This window comes from Daphnia magna, linkage group LG2 (assembly GCF_020631705.1).
Source record: "Daphnia magna isolate NIES linkage group LG2, ASM2063170v1.1, whole genome shotgun sequence".
Taxonomy (NCBI): Eukaryota; Metazoa; Arthropoda; class Branchiopoda; order Diplostraca; family Daphniidae; genus Daphnia; species Daphnia magna.
This window is the reverse complement of record NC_059183.1, coordinates 17,756,590-17,773,416: the sequence shown is the minus strand read 5'-3', so window position 1 is coordinate 17,773,416 and position 16,827 is coordinate 17,756,590. Positions and strand designations below refer to the sequence as shown.

General features: G+C 41.5%; 1 protein-coding gene and 1 long non-coding RNA gene across 6 annotated transcripts; one reads left to right on the top strand and one right to left on the bottom strand.

Annotated features, from left to right (window-relative positions):
• Positions 1 to 30: 30 nt before the first annotated feature.
• LOC116916377 lies at positions 31 to 551 on the top strand. The gene is made up of 2 exons (XR_004390618.2): positions 31 to 330; positions 405 to 551. It is a non-coding gene; the product is annotated as an uncharacterized LOC116916377 (long non-coding RNA).
• Positions 525 to 15,946, bottom strand: LOC116916364. 5 transcript variants are annotated; one of them, XM_045169546.1, is made up of 20 exons: positions 15,631 to 15,946; positions 8,533 to 8,659; positions 8,288 to 8,350; positions 7,094 to 7,243; positions 6,940 to 7,021; positions 6,700 to 6,870; positions 6,557 to 6,627; positions 6,140 to 6,340; positions 4,922 to 5,599; positions 4,343 to 4,704; positions 4,226 to 4,280; positions 3,980 to 4,168; positions 3,799 to 3,885; positions 3,621 to 3,727; positions 3,252 to 3,477; positions 2,179 to 2,308; positions 1,944 to 2,106; positions 1,731 to 1,875; positions 1,463 to 1,661; positions 525 to 1,355 (listed from the first exon to the last, which is right to left on the bottom strand). In XM_045169546.1, the coding sequence occupies exons 1-20, from the start codon at positions 15,686 to 15,688 to the stop codon at positions 1,182 to 1,184; spliced, it is 3,438 nt and encodes a 1,145-aa protein (XP_045025481.1). In that variant the 5' UTR covers positions 15,689 to 15,946; the 3' UTR covers positions 525 to 1,181. The 5 variants fall into 5 exon arrangements, with proteins under 5 accessions (XP_045025481.1, XP_045025482.1, XP_045025483.1 ...); XM_045169547.1 differs by lacking the exon at positions 3,252 to 3,477 and adding an exon at positions 2,683 to 2,908; XM_045169548.1 differs by lacking the exon at positions 3,252 to 3,477 and adding an exon at positions 2,683 to 2,908 and having other exon boundaries at positions 4,226 to 4,277.
• Positions 15,947 to 16,827: the final 881 nt, after the last annotated feature.

Below are 16,827 nucleotides of genomic sequence, written 5' to 3'. Positions count from 1 at the left end.
TTCATTACCATTTCTGGATGCGTAAAACATGTTTAGCCGTTCAGCTAGTGAATAATTTTTCTCAAACGTTGCCTTATTCCCCGTTTATAATGTTTTTCACCTTTTATTTAATAGTGGCAACCCATTCAAAGTTTTCCCAATGTGCAAAAGAAATTCTTTCCCAAAAACTCTTTGAGCAAAGCTGGCTCCACATTTGAAGAGCATTTTTTGTAATTCCCTAAAGAAAACACTAACTATATGATTAACGTATGCCAGCGGTTACTTTGAAACATTGGATTTACTTTCCTTGCTTGTAAAAACCAAACCCAATGAAATGTAGAATTTGGAAAGGTAATTTGCTGCAATAACGATTGGATAATCTAATCATTTTCTTATGTATTTCTTCGTAATTATTTTGATTTCAGTTGACTATTTCCTCAATCTGGCTAAAATTGCAAAACTTAAGCGCCAAAACATTGAGTTTCGTATTTGTTTCCCCATTTCTTCAACTTAAAAATTTATGTAACATGAAATCGTGACAGGAATTTCTTATAAATTGTGTATTTTAGGAGGATTCGGTAGTCTCAACTATTTTGCTAGTCACACAATTATAGCCGACAACCGTTTCACGTCGTAATGCCATTTTAGCAGGTTTGCAATTTGAAGTTGAGAACACCATGAGGCACCTTTTTTCAATAGCAAATCTGGAGGAAGAATTGTAAGAGTCGACAAATAAAGAAAAGTTAAACACACACAATGTACAACGGGAAGAAAAAGAGAGAAAGAGAGAGAAAGAGAGAGAAAGAGAGAGTACAGGGGGCAACAATCGAATCACAATAGAGAGACGGGGGATCTCTAAATAAAAGACGAAGATGGAACGCAGTGACCGAGCCCGCCTAAGTCCGATTCTCCTTGACATTGCATGTAAAGTCCCACAACAAGAAAAAAAAAAAATTTAGGTTTTAAAATCTCTGTGAGCCCTTTATGGATCTCGTTATGTGGCACCCAAAGTTTTCTTGTTATTTGTTATCTTTTTAACAAGTCCCGATTTTAAAAATTGACAAAGGTTTCACAAAAATAAAAGAACTAAAAAAAAACAAAACAAACAACCGATGATATATATACGTAGAAAGCCGACGAATCCCTTAGAAAATGTGTCGGTTTAGTTATCGATCTCATTTGTTTCGCGGTGGGGTCTTAGTTCATGCTGTTGCAACTTCATTATCGCCATAGTTGTCGAGGAAAGGGTTCCTCACTCCCGTTTTGCCGGTCCACGGGAAGACTTCCGGACAGGGCTGACAGGTGCGCATGTAGCGGACGCCAGACTTGTGCCAGGCGTTGCAAACCTTCGAGGCGTTACACCGTTTCGGCCTCTCCTGCATATTCCAACGTTATACAGTTAGTCGACTGAGTTTTCACGTCAAACAAAAATGGATATTGCCAAGGCAAAACATTTGTGTTTACAGATAGGTTCGTAACTTACCGGATAGTCGCAATTGAATGGTTTGAAGGATTTGATGCGATCCAGTGGTGTAGGATCGCGTACCCACTGAATGGCTTGCCAGTTCGTTACCAGCCAAACATCATCCATGGAGACGATAGTGTCGAGGAAAGCTTCAAATCCTTCTTTATGATGAGCTGTAGTGAACCAAGCGGCGTGATAGTACAGAGGAAATGGTGCCCTGTGGAAATGATTGCAAATTGCTGTTTCTTAATACCTTTCGTGTACGATCATTTAACACTGTAGGTACCTGTTGGTTGTGTAGTGGCGTTCAAAGTTCTTGATCAACATTTTGTACACGCCCTCGGCATCGGGTGGGTTACTGCAACCGTCACCCATGGAGCAACGTCCTCCGTTCAAATCCTGCCACATAACCATAGGAACTTCCCAGACACCTGATTGTGATTAAATTTAGTTAGTTAGTGAGGGGGTTTATATGCTGCAGGGTTTTGTGAAATATTACCTGGGTAAGATTTGGTGGGGCATGGTGGAATCATGCAATCGTGGAAGATCTTGTAGTCCAAAGTGTAGGGCCATGATGGCGGCTTGTTCTCGTAGACGGGCATCGACGAGTCATAGGTGAAGTTCAAGTCGTACAACATTTTAAACATGCGGTTTCCTCCAACCTTTGAATAGAACAAACCGATCGTTCATAAAATATACGAATGTTTTATGGCGGAAGCATCGCACAAACTTACCGACAAGAATGGAGCTCTCAGACCACGAATATCTTCTGCACGAACACCACCATAAGCGGCCATAATATCACGCTGTCCGGCAGCTTCTTTGGCCCATTTCTTGGCAGACATCTGTTCACCAAAACTATGCCTGCGACATTCGGAAGATTTGCAAAGAAAACACGTTATACGTTGCCAATTTCGAATTTTAAAAATACCATATGTCCAAAGGGAAAATAAAAAAACCGCCACGTTCAAGTGTATCCAAACCACGTTGCCACAAAAGATTCCCGACCACTCTTAACCATTCAACCGACCATGTGTTGTTCATGAATTTTTAGTAAACTTGACACCGATATTAAACGAAATGGTACCAAACATTTTGAGCACGGTGAGAGATTCAGGATGAAGAACAACATTGTGGGAGAGAAATATTCAGCAAAGTAGGATAGTATAGCAGGGAAGATGCACGATGCCGAATCCGAGGATTTTGTTTTCGTTGCCTCTTTTAGCACTGTCACTTACGAGATGGTGTGAGAGGCAATTTCGTGCCCATCTGCATAGAGATTCTGCACTTGGCCGTAGTCGGTCCACTCGTGCGAGACGTAAAATGTGGCGGAGATGGGGCAGCCGTTGGGGTTGAGTCGGCCCTTTTCGAAGAAATCGGAGAAGAGTTTCTTGTTCAAGTCGTTGACGGAATCGTCAAACGTCAACAAGACAATTTGCGGCGTGTCATTGACGCGAAGGCCGCCTGGAAAAAGGACACAAAGACGATAGTGCGATAGAATCAAACTCGAGTGAAAGAAACGACCCGGAATCTCTCATTGGTTGTTCCAGCGTCAAGTCGCCTATTTCAATGAATGTGTTTCTTTCCTACAACTTGTGAGGTAAAAAAACAAACAAAGAGACTAGCTAAAGGTTTCGTCGATTTCTGTTTGCGTTTTTTTGTCGGATTGTAAATGAAAGGAAAAAGGAACCAACGCCATCGTCTTGGTTGAATGGTAAACGAGAGGTCACGTCAAATTGGGCACGATTGTTCGATGATGGATATGTCTTGGACGAGGCAGTGGAACGCATATCCTCGTGCCACTTACGAGATGGTGTGCGAAGCGATTTCGTGTCCGTCGGCGTACAGATTTTGTACTTGACCGTAGTCGGTCCATTCGTGAGACACGTAAAACGTGCCTGCGATCGGACAACCGTTGGGGTTCAATCGACCCGTTTCAAACAAGTCGCTATAAAGTTCTTTGTTTAAGTCATTAACAGCGTCATCGAATGTTAGGAGCACCAGTTGTGGAGTGTCGATTGGTCGTAAACCGCCTTTGATAAAAATCAAATTGCGAGTTCCAAACAGCGGTACAGAAATTCAAATTAGCATAAAATTCATCTTTTTTTGATTAATTAATAATGATTTGAAGTGAAACTCAATTCTGTTTGCTAAAGATTACAAGTCATGTCATTACCTGGAATGTCTTTGCCTCCGCAGTTACAATCTGGAAGACGGCAGACGTCAGCGTTACACCTGGCGGCCGGCTCATCCGGAGTCGGTTGAGGGAAGATGGGCTCCAATCTGTGTAACACAAAATAGTAATAAACTTGAATCTAAAACTAAATATGCTCGTGTGTTTAAGTTGGTCCTACCGGCGAGGAGGATGTTGCATGATATCGATGGGTTCAGCAACAGGATTGCGGACCAAATCGGAAACAGGTTTCAGTGTAGGACGACGTCTATTTAGAAAAGAAAAAAACGAAGAAGAATCGAGCCTTAGTTTCTTCGCATTTCAATTCCAACACACAACGGCCAATGTGATAAGCTACTCACTTGGGAACCGTTGCTGATGCAGGTGCGGATTCCTCCTCACGATTCGAGTCGGATGGGCGGAAACGAGAAGATCCTCTATCACCTGCAGGTTTGCCTCTGTTTGATCCTCGCTGAACAGGTTTCGGTGTTGTTGTTGTTGTTGTCGTCGTTGTAGTTGTTGAAGTAGTTGTCGTTGTAGTGGGGACGGCTCTACAAGCAGAATTGTGGTTTAAATACTTACTATCGAATAATTAGCAATATCATTACCTCGTAACAGGGGGCAAGAATTCTTCTTCTTGAGGACGGCCGCCAGTGGTTGCTGCTATTCAAACAATCACATTGATTTATACCAGTTAAAAAATTAAAGAAAAGATTGGCACTTACGATCTTCAAAGATATCATAATCGGCAAACTGATCGACGGTAGGCTCCGAAGTGGCAAATTCATCAACGGGGAAACCGTGATAGTCGACGTCCGGCTCGCTGAACTGATGAGTAGTCTGGACTGGCGGTCTCGTTGGGCGTTCCGTGGTCGTAGTGGAGACTGTCCTTTCCGTCTGGGAAGATTGACGAGGAGGAGCACTCGGTCTCTGACCTCTTTGAGGAACTGGGGCTTCCCACTGATCGGTAGAATCGCCATTGCTGCTAGATTCAGTCGTTGGCTGACGAGTTCCAGTGGTCTCTCGATGGAATTGATCGTTGCTGGACAAGCTAGCTCCAGTTGGTACTCGGGAATCGACAGGTGTTCTACGTGGAACCAAAACATAAACAGTTAGGAATGTATCGTCAACATTGGTCGATATTTTTTTTTTTCCGAAATTCCGAAAAACAACAACATGCATAGTGAAGATGAGTGGAAACAGCTCGAAAGAAGGACCCGCGTGTGTGTGTCAATCAGCAAGTCACAAGAGAGACGTAGAGCGAAAGTCTGATAGGAGGTCTATAGTACAACATGTCCTTGTACCTTAACGGTGGTTGCCGTAACGTTTGCTGGGCTTGTCGTTGTGGTTGTTGTTGTTCATTCCAGTCTAGCGTAGGTGATTGTTGTTCGTCATTAGGAGCATCGTAATCGTCAGTAATTATGGGATTGGTTGGTAGGGCAGTTAGCAATGGACGGTTGGTATTAGGTAAGCGAGTGTTTGGTTGTTGTTTTGCAAATGCGGTGAATGGAATTTGGGGTTCTGTGAATGGTTGGTGTTGTTTTTGTTGTTGTGGCTGTGTCTGTTGTTTCCGGAACAATAATGGAACAACGCTATGTGGCGATGATTGTTGGTGTAATCCTGTCGAAAAATCGGCCTGAACTTCGGGAGCGCGCACCTGCTGTTGGAACTGACCGACGTTCGATGACTGGCCATTGAATTGACTGTCGAAAGGACGTTGAACAGTCTGGAATTGACGAGAATTTGTGGGACTCTGGTGGATGAAATGCCTTGATTCAACAGCGGGCGATAGATCGTGGCTAGCGCTGTGCAACTGAGCACCACGTACTGGCACAGGGCCGTGATTGAGGTGTTCAAACACCGTCCGCTGCGAATTGGAGTTGATCGGAGTAAAATGCATCGATGGGATACTCTCTTCACGGAAACGTTGTCGCTTCGGCTGCTGACTACCGTGATTGGGGTTCCAGAATAGTTCGTCATCGCTATATTGGATTTCCGTGTTGTTGTATTTTGTGTGTTTGTAGGTATGTTTGTTTGTTTCGTTTTTTTTTTTTTATGTTTCCATGGACCAATAAAACAAAAAGAAGTCGCGTTATTAAACAAGGGGAAAGCGTCAAGTCCCAGCAAAAACATCAAAAAAGAAAAGTTTTCTTTTTTTTTCTTTCTTAATAATGCAGCGGAAATAATACAGCCGTATCACCAAGTTTCATCAGTCATAAAGTAATCATCCCTTCCAGCAGTAAAAAACACCTCGGAATCAGGAAAGCTAATTTGAGGTCAAGACACAGCCAGCCAGCCAGCCAGCCAGCAAATACTAATAACTGTTTGCTGCTTTACCTGGAATGGATGTGGAAACCTTTGACTGACGATCTTGTCCAATTGGTAATTATCCTTTCATCTACCGTTATTTATGATAGTTAGTATCGGGCTACGGCTGTATTATTGTACACGCTCCAAGACGAAAAAGCTGTTTTTGAGTGTGTGTCTGAGTTTGGGATACGTGTATGATGGATTCCATCTACCTGTCAGCGTGTTTGCCCCTCATCCTCGCGTTCACGTTCCCATCACGATCGCTGTTGTGATTAAAAACTGTGAAACCAGTCGAAGAAGTCTTTGTGTCGTCTTCGTCATCATAGTAGGTGTAATCGTAGTCGACTTCGTCATGACGATGGCTAATCATTCGTTCGTCAGGATGTTGTTCTCTCCGGAAGGCCATCGAGCGACTGTACACCCACAACCCCCAAAGATTTACATGTTTAACAAAGTGATAATTGTCTGCCATTTTTTTCTTTTTGTCCTTCGTTTGTGTCTACATTCAGAATTGGACCATTTTTTTTTTGTCTTTTCACTTATGTTTTCTTGGTGGTTGGGATAAGAGGGGATTATTATTGGGACGTGTTGTCTCGACATATTGAAATAAAGCTCCATAGATTGTTTACCTGTGGGGGATGCGAACTGTGGGGTTGAAAGTAGTGGCTGCAATGAAATCCTCTGGAAGATCTTCAGCGCGCTACACAATATCGCAAAGATGAAAATCATAAGTCACTCAAGTTTTAATCAGAAAACAAGTGCATCAACTTACGGGAGCTTGAGAACGAGAGTTGAAACTACTTGGTTTGGGGCTTTCACCAGCGAGCGTGTTCTTCGAAGTGCCACCTATCGGAGCGTTCGGTCCTTGGGACCGCAGAGGTGTCGTCCCCTGGAAGTCACGTCCTTGTCGGTTATCAATGGTAGCGGCTACATCACCCAACAGCTATACGCATTACAAAAACGTTAATATTTGAATTGATGAAACATTTCTTTGCTTCGTGTTGCGTGTCACCTCGAATGTCAGCGGTGTCTTGGATCGGGCGTTGATCGCTGCGGTAGACGACTGGCTCCGGCTGGTTGTGGGTTTATTGCTGCTGTTGTGTTCGATAGCCATGAGCTGATTGTAAGGTATTTGTTCATTGAGTTTAAACAGAAGCTTTACTTACTCAGAGCTCAAGAATTGCGTCAATGGAGAGTTGGATTTCGAATCGGTAGTCGAAGTTCGGCTAGATGTTTTATGCGCATTGATGGCCATCGCTTCAGCCCCGGTTAAGCATCCAACGTTACGTGGCCAGTCGCAGGTCTGCAACTCGTGACTGTGTCGTGGGAAAAAATGACGCAAAAAAAATAAACAACACGGACCATTTGGGGCCAACGTTTGTCTTTGTAAAATGACGTAACAGAAATCACGGACTGTAAACCATTTTCATCAAGGAAACCAAAAGTGTATGGTTGGTAGTATCTATCGAGATGCTCGACTGCTCGTGTGCAGACAACCGCAGCAAGAATCACTTGAACAGATTTTATTTTTTCAGTTTTCTTTTGTCTTTAGAAAAGAAAATTGTTCTGGTGAAGAAAGCATTCATCTTTCAAGTGAAACGTCAGTTGACTGTTCATGGGCTTGAAATAGTTTTGATTCCCCGCGTCGGACAATAGAGCGTGAGAGTTTTCGTTCGGACGACAGCAGGTGAAGGAGAAGAATAGAAACGAGAACGACGACATTGCGTTAAAAAAAAGAAGATGGGGGTTCTATTTAATTAAAAGAAGAAGATGAGAATGAAATTGGGCCATTCTCCATGAGAACATTCCAACTACGGGCCGTCCGTTCGGTAAATTACGTCGTTAGGAAACAACGAATTCAGTTGCTAAGGAATTCTCGAACAAGCAAACTATTTAGAAGCAGAATGATTTAAGGCATGGATTTCAGAGAATGCAGCTTGGACTTGTTTAACTTTGTTGATTCAGAAAATGTGTTTAACGAACACGATCAACGCCATTCTTTGTAAGGCTTCTCAAAACTCTACGGGTCACCAAATTCGTGTGTGAATGTAGGGATTCAGAACGCATAAACGGGATTAGAAGCGGCAGCAAAATAGAGAATTAAACCAAAAAAATAGATACGTAATAGAGGAGAAATAGAATACAGAACGGAAACAAGGTATTTGAAATTAATTTGACAAGAGAGTGCAAGGAGAGGTTCAATCATCCTTTGTGCCATTTTTCTTGAGCTTTCACTGCAACTTTTTCGCACACAATTCAGTCAGGGTTCTTAAAAGAAAACTATAAAGAATGTGTGGCAATAGCTCTGTGACAATAGCTCCAAGGGTAAACTATAAATTGTGACTAGTTGTGAACTTTACCTGTAGACTAAGCCACCGGTGCAGCTTTCTAATAAGGCGCCACCAAACACGCAGACGTAGTAGCTATAGAGAGAGGATAGCAGCAAGAGACCGGAAATTAATGAACAAAAATTCATTTTATATTGGGTCATCAAAATAATAATTTGCCACAAAAAAAAAAAAAGTTACGTTTAAAAAAAAAAATTGCGATAAAAACAACTAGTGGTTTTGACTTGTTAGATTTTTTGCTGTTTCAGTTGTCTTACCGAGTGCAATCATACGGCGCTGGGTAGTAACCGAATTCTTCGGGACATTCAAAATCAGGTGCCATTTCGATCTCGCTACCGGCTATGCTCGTTCCAACTTTCGTCCTTTTCTGCCCAGCAGTCCAGCCTGTTTCAATTGAAACGTAATTTTAAAAATGTCGCAATGAAAATGAAACTTTATAGACCACAGTTATGTCATTGGTTATGATGATTTTCGGGTAGCCAAAAATCTCAGACTTGAAAGGAAAATAAAACAATTGAAAGTCAACCAAAAAAAAAACCTTCAATTCTTTGGCTGCTATTATATACATAATGTCACGTTATTGTATTTGGCGGTGCAGCACGGGCATACATCAAAAGCCCCAATCAAATTGTCGAATTAAAAGTGAAAGAGCGTACGCTTATTGTCTTTCTTCTATGGCCAGGTGACCATGAGAACCGCTCACGCTCAAACTCTTTTTTATTCTAGCTCCCCTTCACTAGTTCCAAACATGCAGTCATGGAGTGCTGTCGACAGAAATCTCCTCTCATTCGAGGCGCCGCTCATGGCCTTTCATTTAATTATATTCTCGTAAAATGAAAAGAAAAAAAAAACCAAGGCACAGACAGGCGCACGCTTTTGTGTTACTTCGTTGCCAGCGCCTTTCTCTCGACGAACAGAATGTGCATGGAAATGAAGTCGTCACTGCATTCAATTAGACAACGGTTAAATAATTTTTCGGTCGTTGTGGGAAAAGAAGAGTAGAGAGAGAGAAAATGACGAAATGCCATGATGATGATGATGTCGGCTTCAATGTTCCATTATTAAATCGTTAACTCTTTTTACGGAGAAAAAACAAAAAAAACACAAACTTTCTTCGTGAAAACTAAACACACACAGGGGCGTTAAAGTTCTCTACCACCGTAACGTTGTTGTTAGCCATATTTGTGTGGGAATAGATTTATGGGCCGGCTATGCAATCGTGACTGTTACCCAATCTACGCAACCAAGACTTTATGCCTATTTTTAAAATGCTGATACCATCAACGTGAAATTCGACTTTTCACGAAGGGTTTTGGGCGAATTGTCTTGCCGGGCACAAACGATAAGATAAAGAAAGAAACACGCTATAGATAGAAAAGCGATTGAATAGAATTGGAATAAGTAAAAGAACTGGCAAACTGAAGAAAAGAAGAAGAATGAGGTGAAGAAATCGATCGTGAAATGGATACGCCTCAGCAACAGTTTGAAAGTTGGGACGACGTGCACGACTCTATACGTGTTCACGAATGGATGGATTGAAAAAGAAGACGAAAGGAAAAGTAAAAGTATGACAGGCGTGTGAGAACAGAAAAAAAAATTGACGCCCTGAAACATAAAAACGAAGAAAAGTTTCGCTCCCGAACGTGAAAAGAAAAATTAAAAAAACACCAAAAAAAGAAGGAGAGAGTATGTATATACATCAGGGCCGGAACGCTTTGTTACCTGCGGGATTATTGCCGAAAACAAACATAGATGATTAATAGATTAATATTCATTTCGTTCTTTTTATTCGTCTAGCTGAACACGTAACCTAGTCGACCTCGAAATACAAGAACATAAGGAATGGCAAAAGACTAATTTTTTTTTTTAAATCTCCTGATGTGGACACGACATGAGTCGATGCGTGATATGGCAGTGTGGCCATCCCCAGCAACGCACCAAATCGAGTTGGAAAATTGCGTCGGCTGTACACATGCAAATTCACCAAAGACGAACATGGAGAAGACATTGGGAAATGCGAGAATCTCAGATTTAAAAACAAAAACTATCCAAGGTAAAACGAAGGGTTCAAATGCAATCGGGAAGTCGCCAAGGATCACATCACAGCTGTGATCTGTGCCCGCTCTCGCCCTACCTTGAGGCCAAAGGGTGTGGTTCGCACCTAATGAAAAATTCAGAACCCCAACGGCCTTCAAATCAAGAGTTGTCTGATCGCATAACATTTGACGTATGGGCACGCTCTCTTTTTTTATTTATTATTCGATCTAACACAAAGTAAAGAGGGGAGGAGTCACTCCCGGGGATGCTAAAAGAATAAGCTCGATCGAGAGTCAAAACATGGGCAATATTCTTAAGTATGAAACGAAGAAAGAGAACGTTCGTGTTGTACAGAAACACCATCTAGGCTAATAGGATGGTTAACTGTTACGATGCTACTACCGTCTTACTGTTGATGGTTCGTGATCTGTGAAGTCGTAAAGAAAGGGAGGGAGCGTGAGTTTTGCTCACGTCGAAAGAAAAGGCGAGCAACTAGACAACAACCGGTTGAAGACATCGTCGCCAATGACGGCCTCTTCCATTCTCACCTGAGCTAAAGTCGTGAAAACTTTCCCTTATTCACGGCAATTTGATCTCATTCTCCGCCTCATCGTCCAATGAAAAAAAAACGTAATGTTTGTTGTCTTCTTTTTTTCTCTCTCTCTTTAGTTCTGACAAACGGGTCGTGATTTCCATCCGCTTCTGCACTTTTACTTTTTACTTCCAAACGAATAGTTTCTCGTATCCAAAGTTGCTGCAGGCCATCGACTTGTGTTAGCGCTCTTGCATTTTAAGCAAAGATTGCTTACAAATGCGGTGCTTGCAACATGAAGTGTTATTTACAACTAGTTAACTGTTGGGCTATCATCTTATGCGCCATCCAGATGCTGTTCCTTAAGTTGATATCGACCTTGACATCCTTCAAGGGCACGTGACCAAAAGACAAGAGAGGAATGAAGAGGTAATTTATGTGGATGCAAGAACAAAAGCGTTCCACCAGGAAGAGAATAAAGAACAACAACTGAAGACGAAGGAAGAGAAGACTTTGAAAGTGTTGGTTTATTCTTTTAACGCATAAAAGTATATAAATCAAAAGACGAAGAGGAAAGCAACGCACATTGTGTCCGAAAGAACCATAGGTCCATAAAGGCCATAGTTCATTGTATACAAGCTGAGCATTAGAATACATTAGACTTTCAACTTGTAGAGAGAAAGAAAAGAACATCGCTCTGGAGAGTCCGGCAGAACAATGGACATCGCTCAGCCGAACAACGCAGTCCAAAGAGACACTCCGGAGAGAGGGGAATTAAAAAAAAAAAAGAAAGAAAGGTCAAGAGAAAATGCAGATCCTCTTTCTTTTCTTCTTGTGCACTTTCTCTCCGTTGGCATCTTACGGAATATAGTACACACGTACACACACACACACACACACCTAGACGTAAGGTATTAGGAGAAAGAGAGAAGCTCATCAAACAGGTCCGTTTTGGAATAGGCCCCATATTTTTATTCTCTCATCTACTCCAATCTTTCTATTCTCCATTCCCTTTCTTGTTGTCCCTATATATCCCCAGTGAGCATATCCGTAATCACCGTCATTAGCATTATCTTTCCTAAAGACAATCTCCTTTGGCAAGGGGGTTGGTTTAAGAGCTAAAAAGCGTATTAAATGTGAAGATTGCCAGCAAGTTGTTGTGTAGTCAGATATCGTGTAGGATGATGTATATCATCGTCAAGTGAAATGAAAACTCGTGACGGTGGATTGTGGTTATCAAAAAGCTTCTTCTTTCAACCCTTGGGTAGTTTGAATTACTGCCCTACTTTTACTTTTAGTTTGAATTTTAAAAATAAAGAGGCAAAAAAAAAAGAGTGCGTGTGTTTCGGCTTCAAACAAATCAGATAGGTAGTAATTATGTATAAGATTGCGAATGTTGGGGAAAGTTGGTAGATACATCCGTTACATCTTTTTTCTTGTGCTTATAATTTGCCCCTGTTTTTTTTTCGTATGAGATTCTCCCTCTAGTAAAACACAAAAAAGGGGGGGGGGAAGCAAACAAAAAAACCAAACAAGCGATGGATTTTGCATAGTGTAAAATACACGAAAGCCCAGAGCCCACCTGGAACCTGGTTCGCCAGTTTCCATTTCAAATACGAATTTTGCTTGGTCACCAACACTCTGTAAAGTATAGAACGTGCTCCTATACTTCTTAAACATGTCTCGTATGCAAAACAAGTTCGGTATTGGAACTATCCAACCAAAAGGCCTCCACCATTAGAATAATGCACATAGGGAGGGAGAATCAGGTAGAGGGACACGGTCTGTTTTGCATTGCGCATTTATTATTTCGCATATACCGTGGTTGCGGCTAGCATCGCCACGAACTATCCCGGATTGAATAATAAAAAGGTATCCGATGATCACGGTATTTAACTACACAATGTACATTATGCCACGCACCGACAAGAAAGTGAGTGAAGGTTCTTTTTTTTAGATTTCTGCAAGAGCACTTGCGCGTTTGACTGATTTGTTTGGTAGACTCGTGTCCTTCACTCTCCATTTACTTGTTGTTGCGTCAAGCATTATTCCTTTTCTTTTAATGGTTATCCCGTTAATGTTTCGATACAATTCGAATTAGATTGCAAATAAAAGTAGAACTTGTTGTGTTCAGTTCGTGCCAAAAAGTGAATTCAATCTCAAGTAGAAATCTGCTGGCAAAAAAAGGGAGAGAGAGAAATAAAATGTATGTACTATGAAAGAGGAGAAAGAGAAAATGGACGGGTAAAAAAAGAAAGTTGAACATTGGGCTGGGGCGGGCCATCCGGGCTGGATATCTGCGCATCATTGTTGCGATAGTACAGCAGAGAAAAGCAAAATGGAGAAGAAAAAAAAACCCCAACCGGTTAAACATCACTAAGACGACGGGGAATCATTCTCTCTTTATAGTTTCTCTCCCTTTCTATCCCCCCGTCTTTCTATACCTGTAAATTATACGATGCTATTGATTACAATGCTAACCGTTTTGTAGGTCAAACGGGAATTGTAACCAATTTTTCTTCTTCTTTCTATCTTTCAAATCAAGCGACCGCATAGTTTGTTTTGCGCAAATCAACCATCGTCATCAAGACGAACGGGTCGTGCTGTCGTGCTTCTCGATCATTTACATTTCCTTATAGCCTATTGCTAGCCCTATTTACGTCACTGAATGGATAGAAATGTCCACTGCCGCACATGAGTGTACCGTTTCTTTTTCTTTGGGCTTTTTTTTTTGCGTGTGGGTAGAATCACGATTGCCATCCAAATTCCCGCTATTAAACGAATGGTGATGCATTTTTTTTTTTTTTTGAAACGATCAAAGCGACCACGATCGTCCTATGGACGATTCACCGCGTTATGAGAGATATGTCGAACGTTGGATTAAATGGAAAAGCCACACGAACGACTAGAAGGTGATGGATATTTTTAAATGTCAAACAGCGGGGGGGATATGAAGATATTTCTCAATTGTCAAACTGGAAATTTAAAAAAAAAAAAGTAACGTCGTTTACTATTAAAAACAAATTTCACGTTGATGCATCAAAAGACGTGTCTATAATTCTTGGTCATTTTTGTTTCTTTTTCTTTTTTATGTCTGACCCATACGTTTTTGGAATTGCTGGAGAGAGAGAAAAGAGGGGGAACAGGTGAGATGGCCGAATGACCAACTAACCTGGATCAACCGATCCGATGTACTGTACACTATACACAACAGAGCGTGGGCCAGAGTGGGAGCCCGGAGCTAGCTAGCGCACGCCACCACTTCCACCCCGTGAGCTCCGTGAGCTCTCTCGTAGACATATAAAAAAAAAGAGAAAGAAAAGGAGAGAAAGGAGACAAAATAAATGGAAGAGAAAAAAAAAAAGGAACGAAAGAGTCCCAAATTTCGACCACCATATTGCTGGTTATTTTTTAAATACCGAATCAACACCACACGACTTGTTCACAATCACAACAACTATAGCGGGCAAACATGAACCGTACATCAACCACCAATGCAAGTAATCCAAATTCGATATTGATTGTTTACTGTTTGGCCGGATATCAACTACTGTTATAGCGAATTTAAATTCGAGTTTTTTTTTATTATGCAACCCTTTCTTTTCTTCGTGCCCCGCTAACTTGTTCCTTTGCCTCGCAGCTCTGTCGTGACGTGGGTCATCAAATGCCAACTTGAAAATACAAACGGCTAAACGAAATCACGACAAAATGATCAGAGTGGCAAAAAATAAAAATAAAACGAGTATAGGATAAGAAAGAAGACAGTGTACCGTTATGTTTACTTTTGCATTGTCGACGACCTTACACAACACACCGGCGAACGTGTACATTGTGTGACGTAATGTTAGCAAAAAGGGAAACGGTGGATTGAGTTACTCTACAAAGTCCTTATCATTTTTTTAGTTACGACAATTTGAAGCTCTTTTGCATTTCTAAGATCAGCCTCGTCTAACGTCAAATTTAAAAAAGGACCCATAAAGAAGTGGAGAGATGGAAATTGTTCTTACAAGGGGAAGAAGAGAAATGAATTTGGATAGCCTCTCTTTCATTTCCCTATATTTGGAAGTGTGACGCCGTTTAATTTTCACAAATTCACAACAAAAAATTCTCTGTTTGAGAATGTTTTGTCTTAACCAAATGACACACAAAAGCTTCTTTTCAATTTAGATAAAAGAGTAAGTAAAACATAAAAACACTTGATATAATTTTCTCTTCGTAAAACGGCCATGAGATTGAACTTGTTTTTCACTCTTCGAGCAACAACCGGATATCGTAACAGAACGGATCGATCAATCAATCGATTATCAGTTTGTATTGGGAACAAACCCACATTAGGCTGGCCCGTATAAGCTTCAATCTCCATTGCGTTACGTGGGAAATGAACAAGAACTATCTTGACACGCTGATGTTGTTGCGGGAGAGAGTTACAAGAACGGTGCGCGGATATGCGAAAACAACTGGCATCCAGTTCACACACAAAACACAGGCCAGTAAAGCGGAAAAGCAACAATTATACTTAAGAAAAATAAAAATCTGATGTTGTTGCAATCGAATAACCGTTCCGAATACGTGGCCTTATTTCTGCCCGGCATTCAACGGTGAAAGTGACCGCGCACGCAAAAAAAAGAAAAAAGAAATGAGGTAACATAAAAATCCATCACATTTTTCCTAAGAATTGACTATTGATTCAAGAAAGATGCAAACACCCGAGGCCGTGTCACAAAACAGACAGTCTACAAAAATAAAAAAAAAAGGCAGAGGGAGAGAAAGCAAAAAATGGACTTACCGACAAGAATGGACGCGAATACCAAGTAGCAGCAGATGAGGGCTTTACCGATGGCCATGATGAAGTATCAAAACCAAAGAGGACAAATCCCGAAAAAAGGTAATTTCTTTAGAAAAATAGGAAAAAGGTGAACTTCACTTTGAATTCGGGCTGTTTTTTTCCCAAACCCGAACCGGGCAAACAAAAACAAAACAAAAAAAAAATCTAAAAGGAGTCGGAACGATGTTGGTGGCTGAGCTGTGCGTATATAGCGGAGCGCTGCTGTTCCGCTGGCGCGCGTGAGAGTAGTTATCCAGCGACTGACGGGGGAAGCCACAAAGACCGTCAGGTGATATGGGCCCCTGGACACACTCTCTTGGGAAAGAGGCGGGGAAAGAAAAAACAAAACAGGGAAAGAGAAGGGCGAATGCATACAGCAAGAAAGAAAAGAAAAGAAAAAAAACAAACAAAATACGTAGAATATAAATCGCCTTTTGCGCAAGTTTTGAATGGCTGGGTGGAGACGGCTGCTGCAAGAACCGCACGGAAATGCTTGACTTTAGTGTTTCTAGTGCAGTCGCTCGATCTGTCGCCTCTGTCCGACGATATCGGTTCACTCGTTTTTCTTGTTGGAGGTCAGATCCGGTTTTTTTTACCTTCTTCTTCGTCGTGCTGGAAGGTTAGGATAGGTGACGCTTGGCAATCGACGAATTAGGAGAAACACATCGATCCAAGTTTGAGTTATCGCAAGACCTTGTGATTAAACAAACCGTGAGCTATCAAAAGAGAAAGAAGGAAAAGGAGCTTCGACAAACTGTGTGCCTCGGTAACAAGGGTGGGGTCCAATGATCATTGTTGCAGCTGCAATGAGAAATGGGCAGGGCTTTGGATTTTTCTACAGAAGAGACGAGGACTCGGGCTCGTTTTTTTTTGCTAGTTACCTGCCACCAACAACCATCACCATTTAGAATGGTAGAAACACGGTGTTGTAGCCAGTGGAGAATAAACAGCAGTCACAAGGAAAGAGATGAATTAAAAAAAAAAAAAAACAAGTTCACCTTGAATAGTTCACCATGTCCAGTCGTATATGGCTTCTATAATATGAATCTAATGCTTCGCGACGATGGATTACTTTTAAAAAGCAATGAGGAAGTATGTGGTGTAACATTCTTCGTCCTTCAGCTATATACCTTTTGCCGCTACATAACATTGAATATT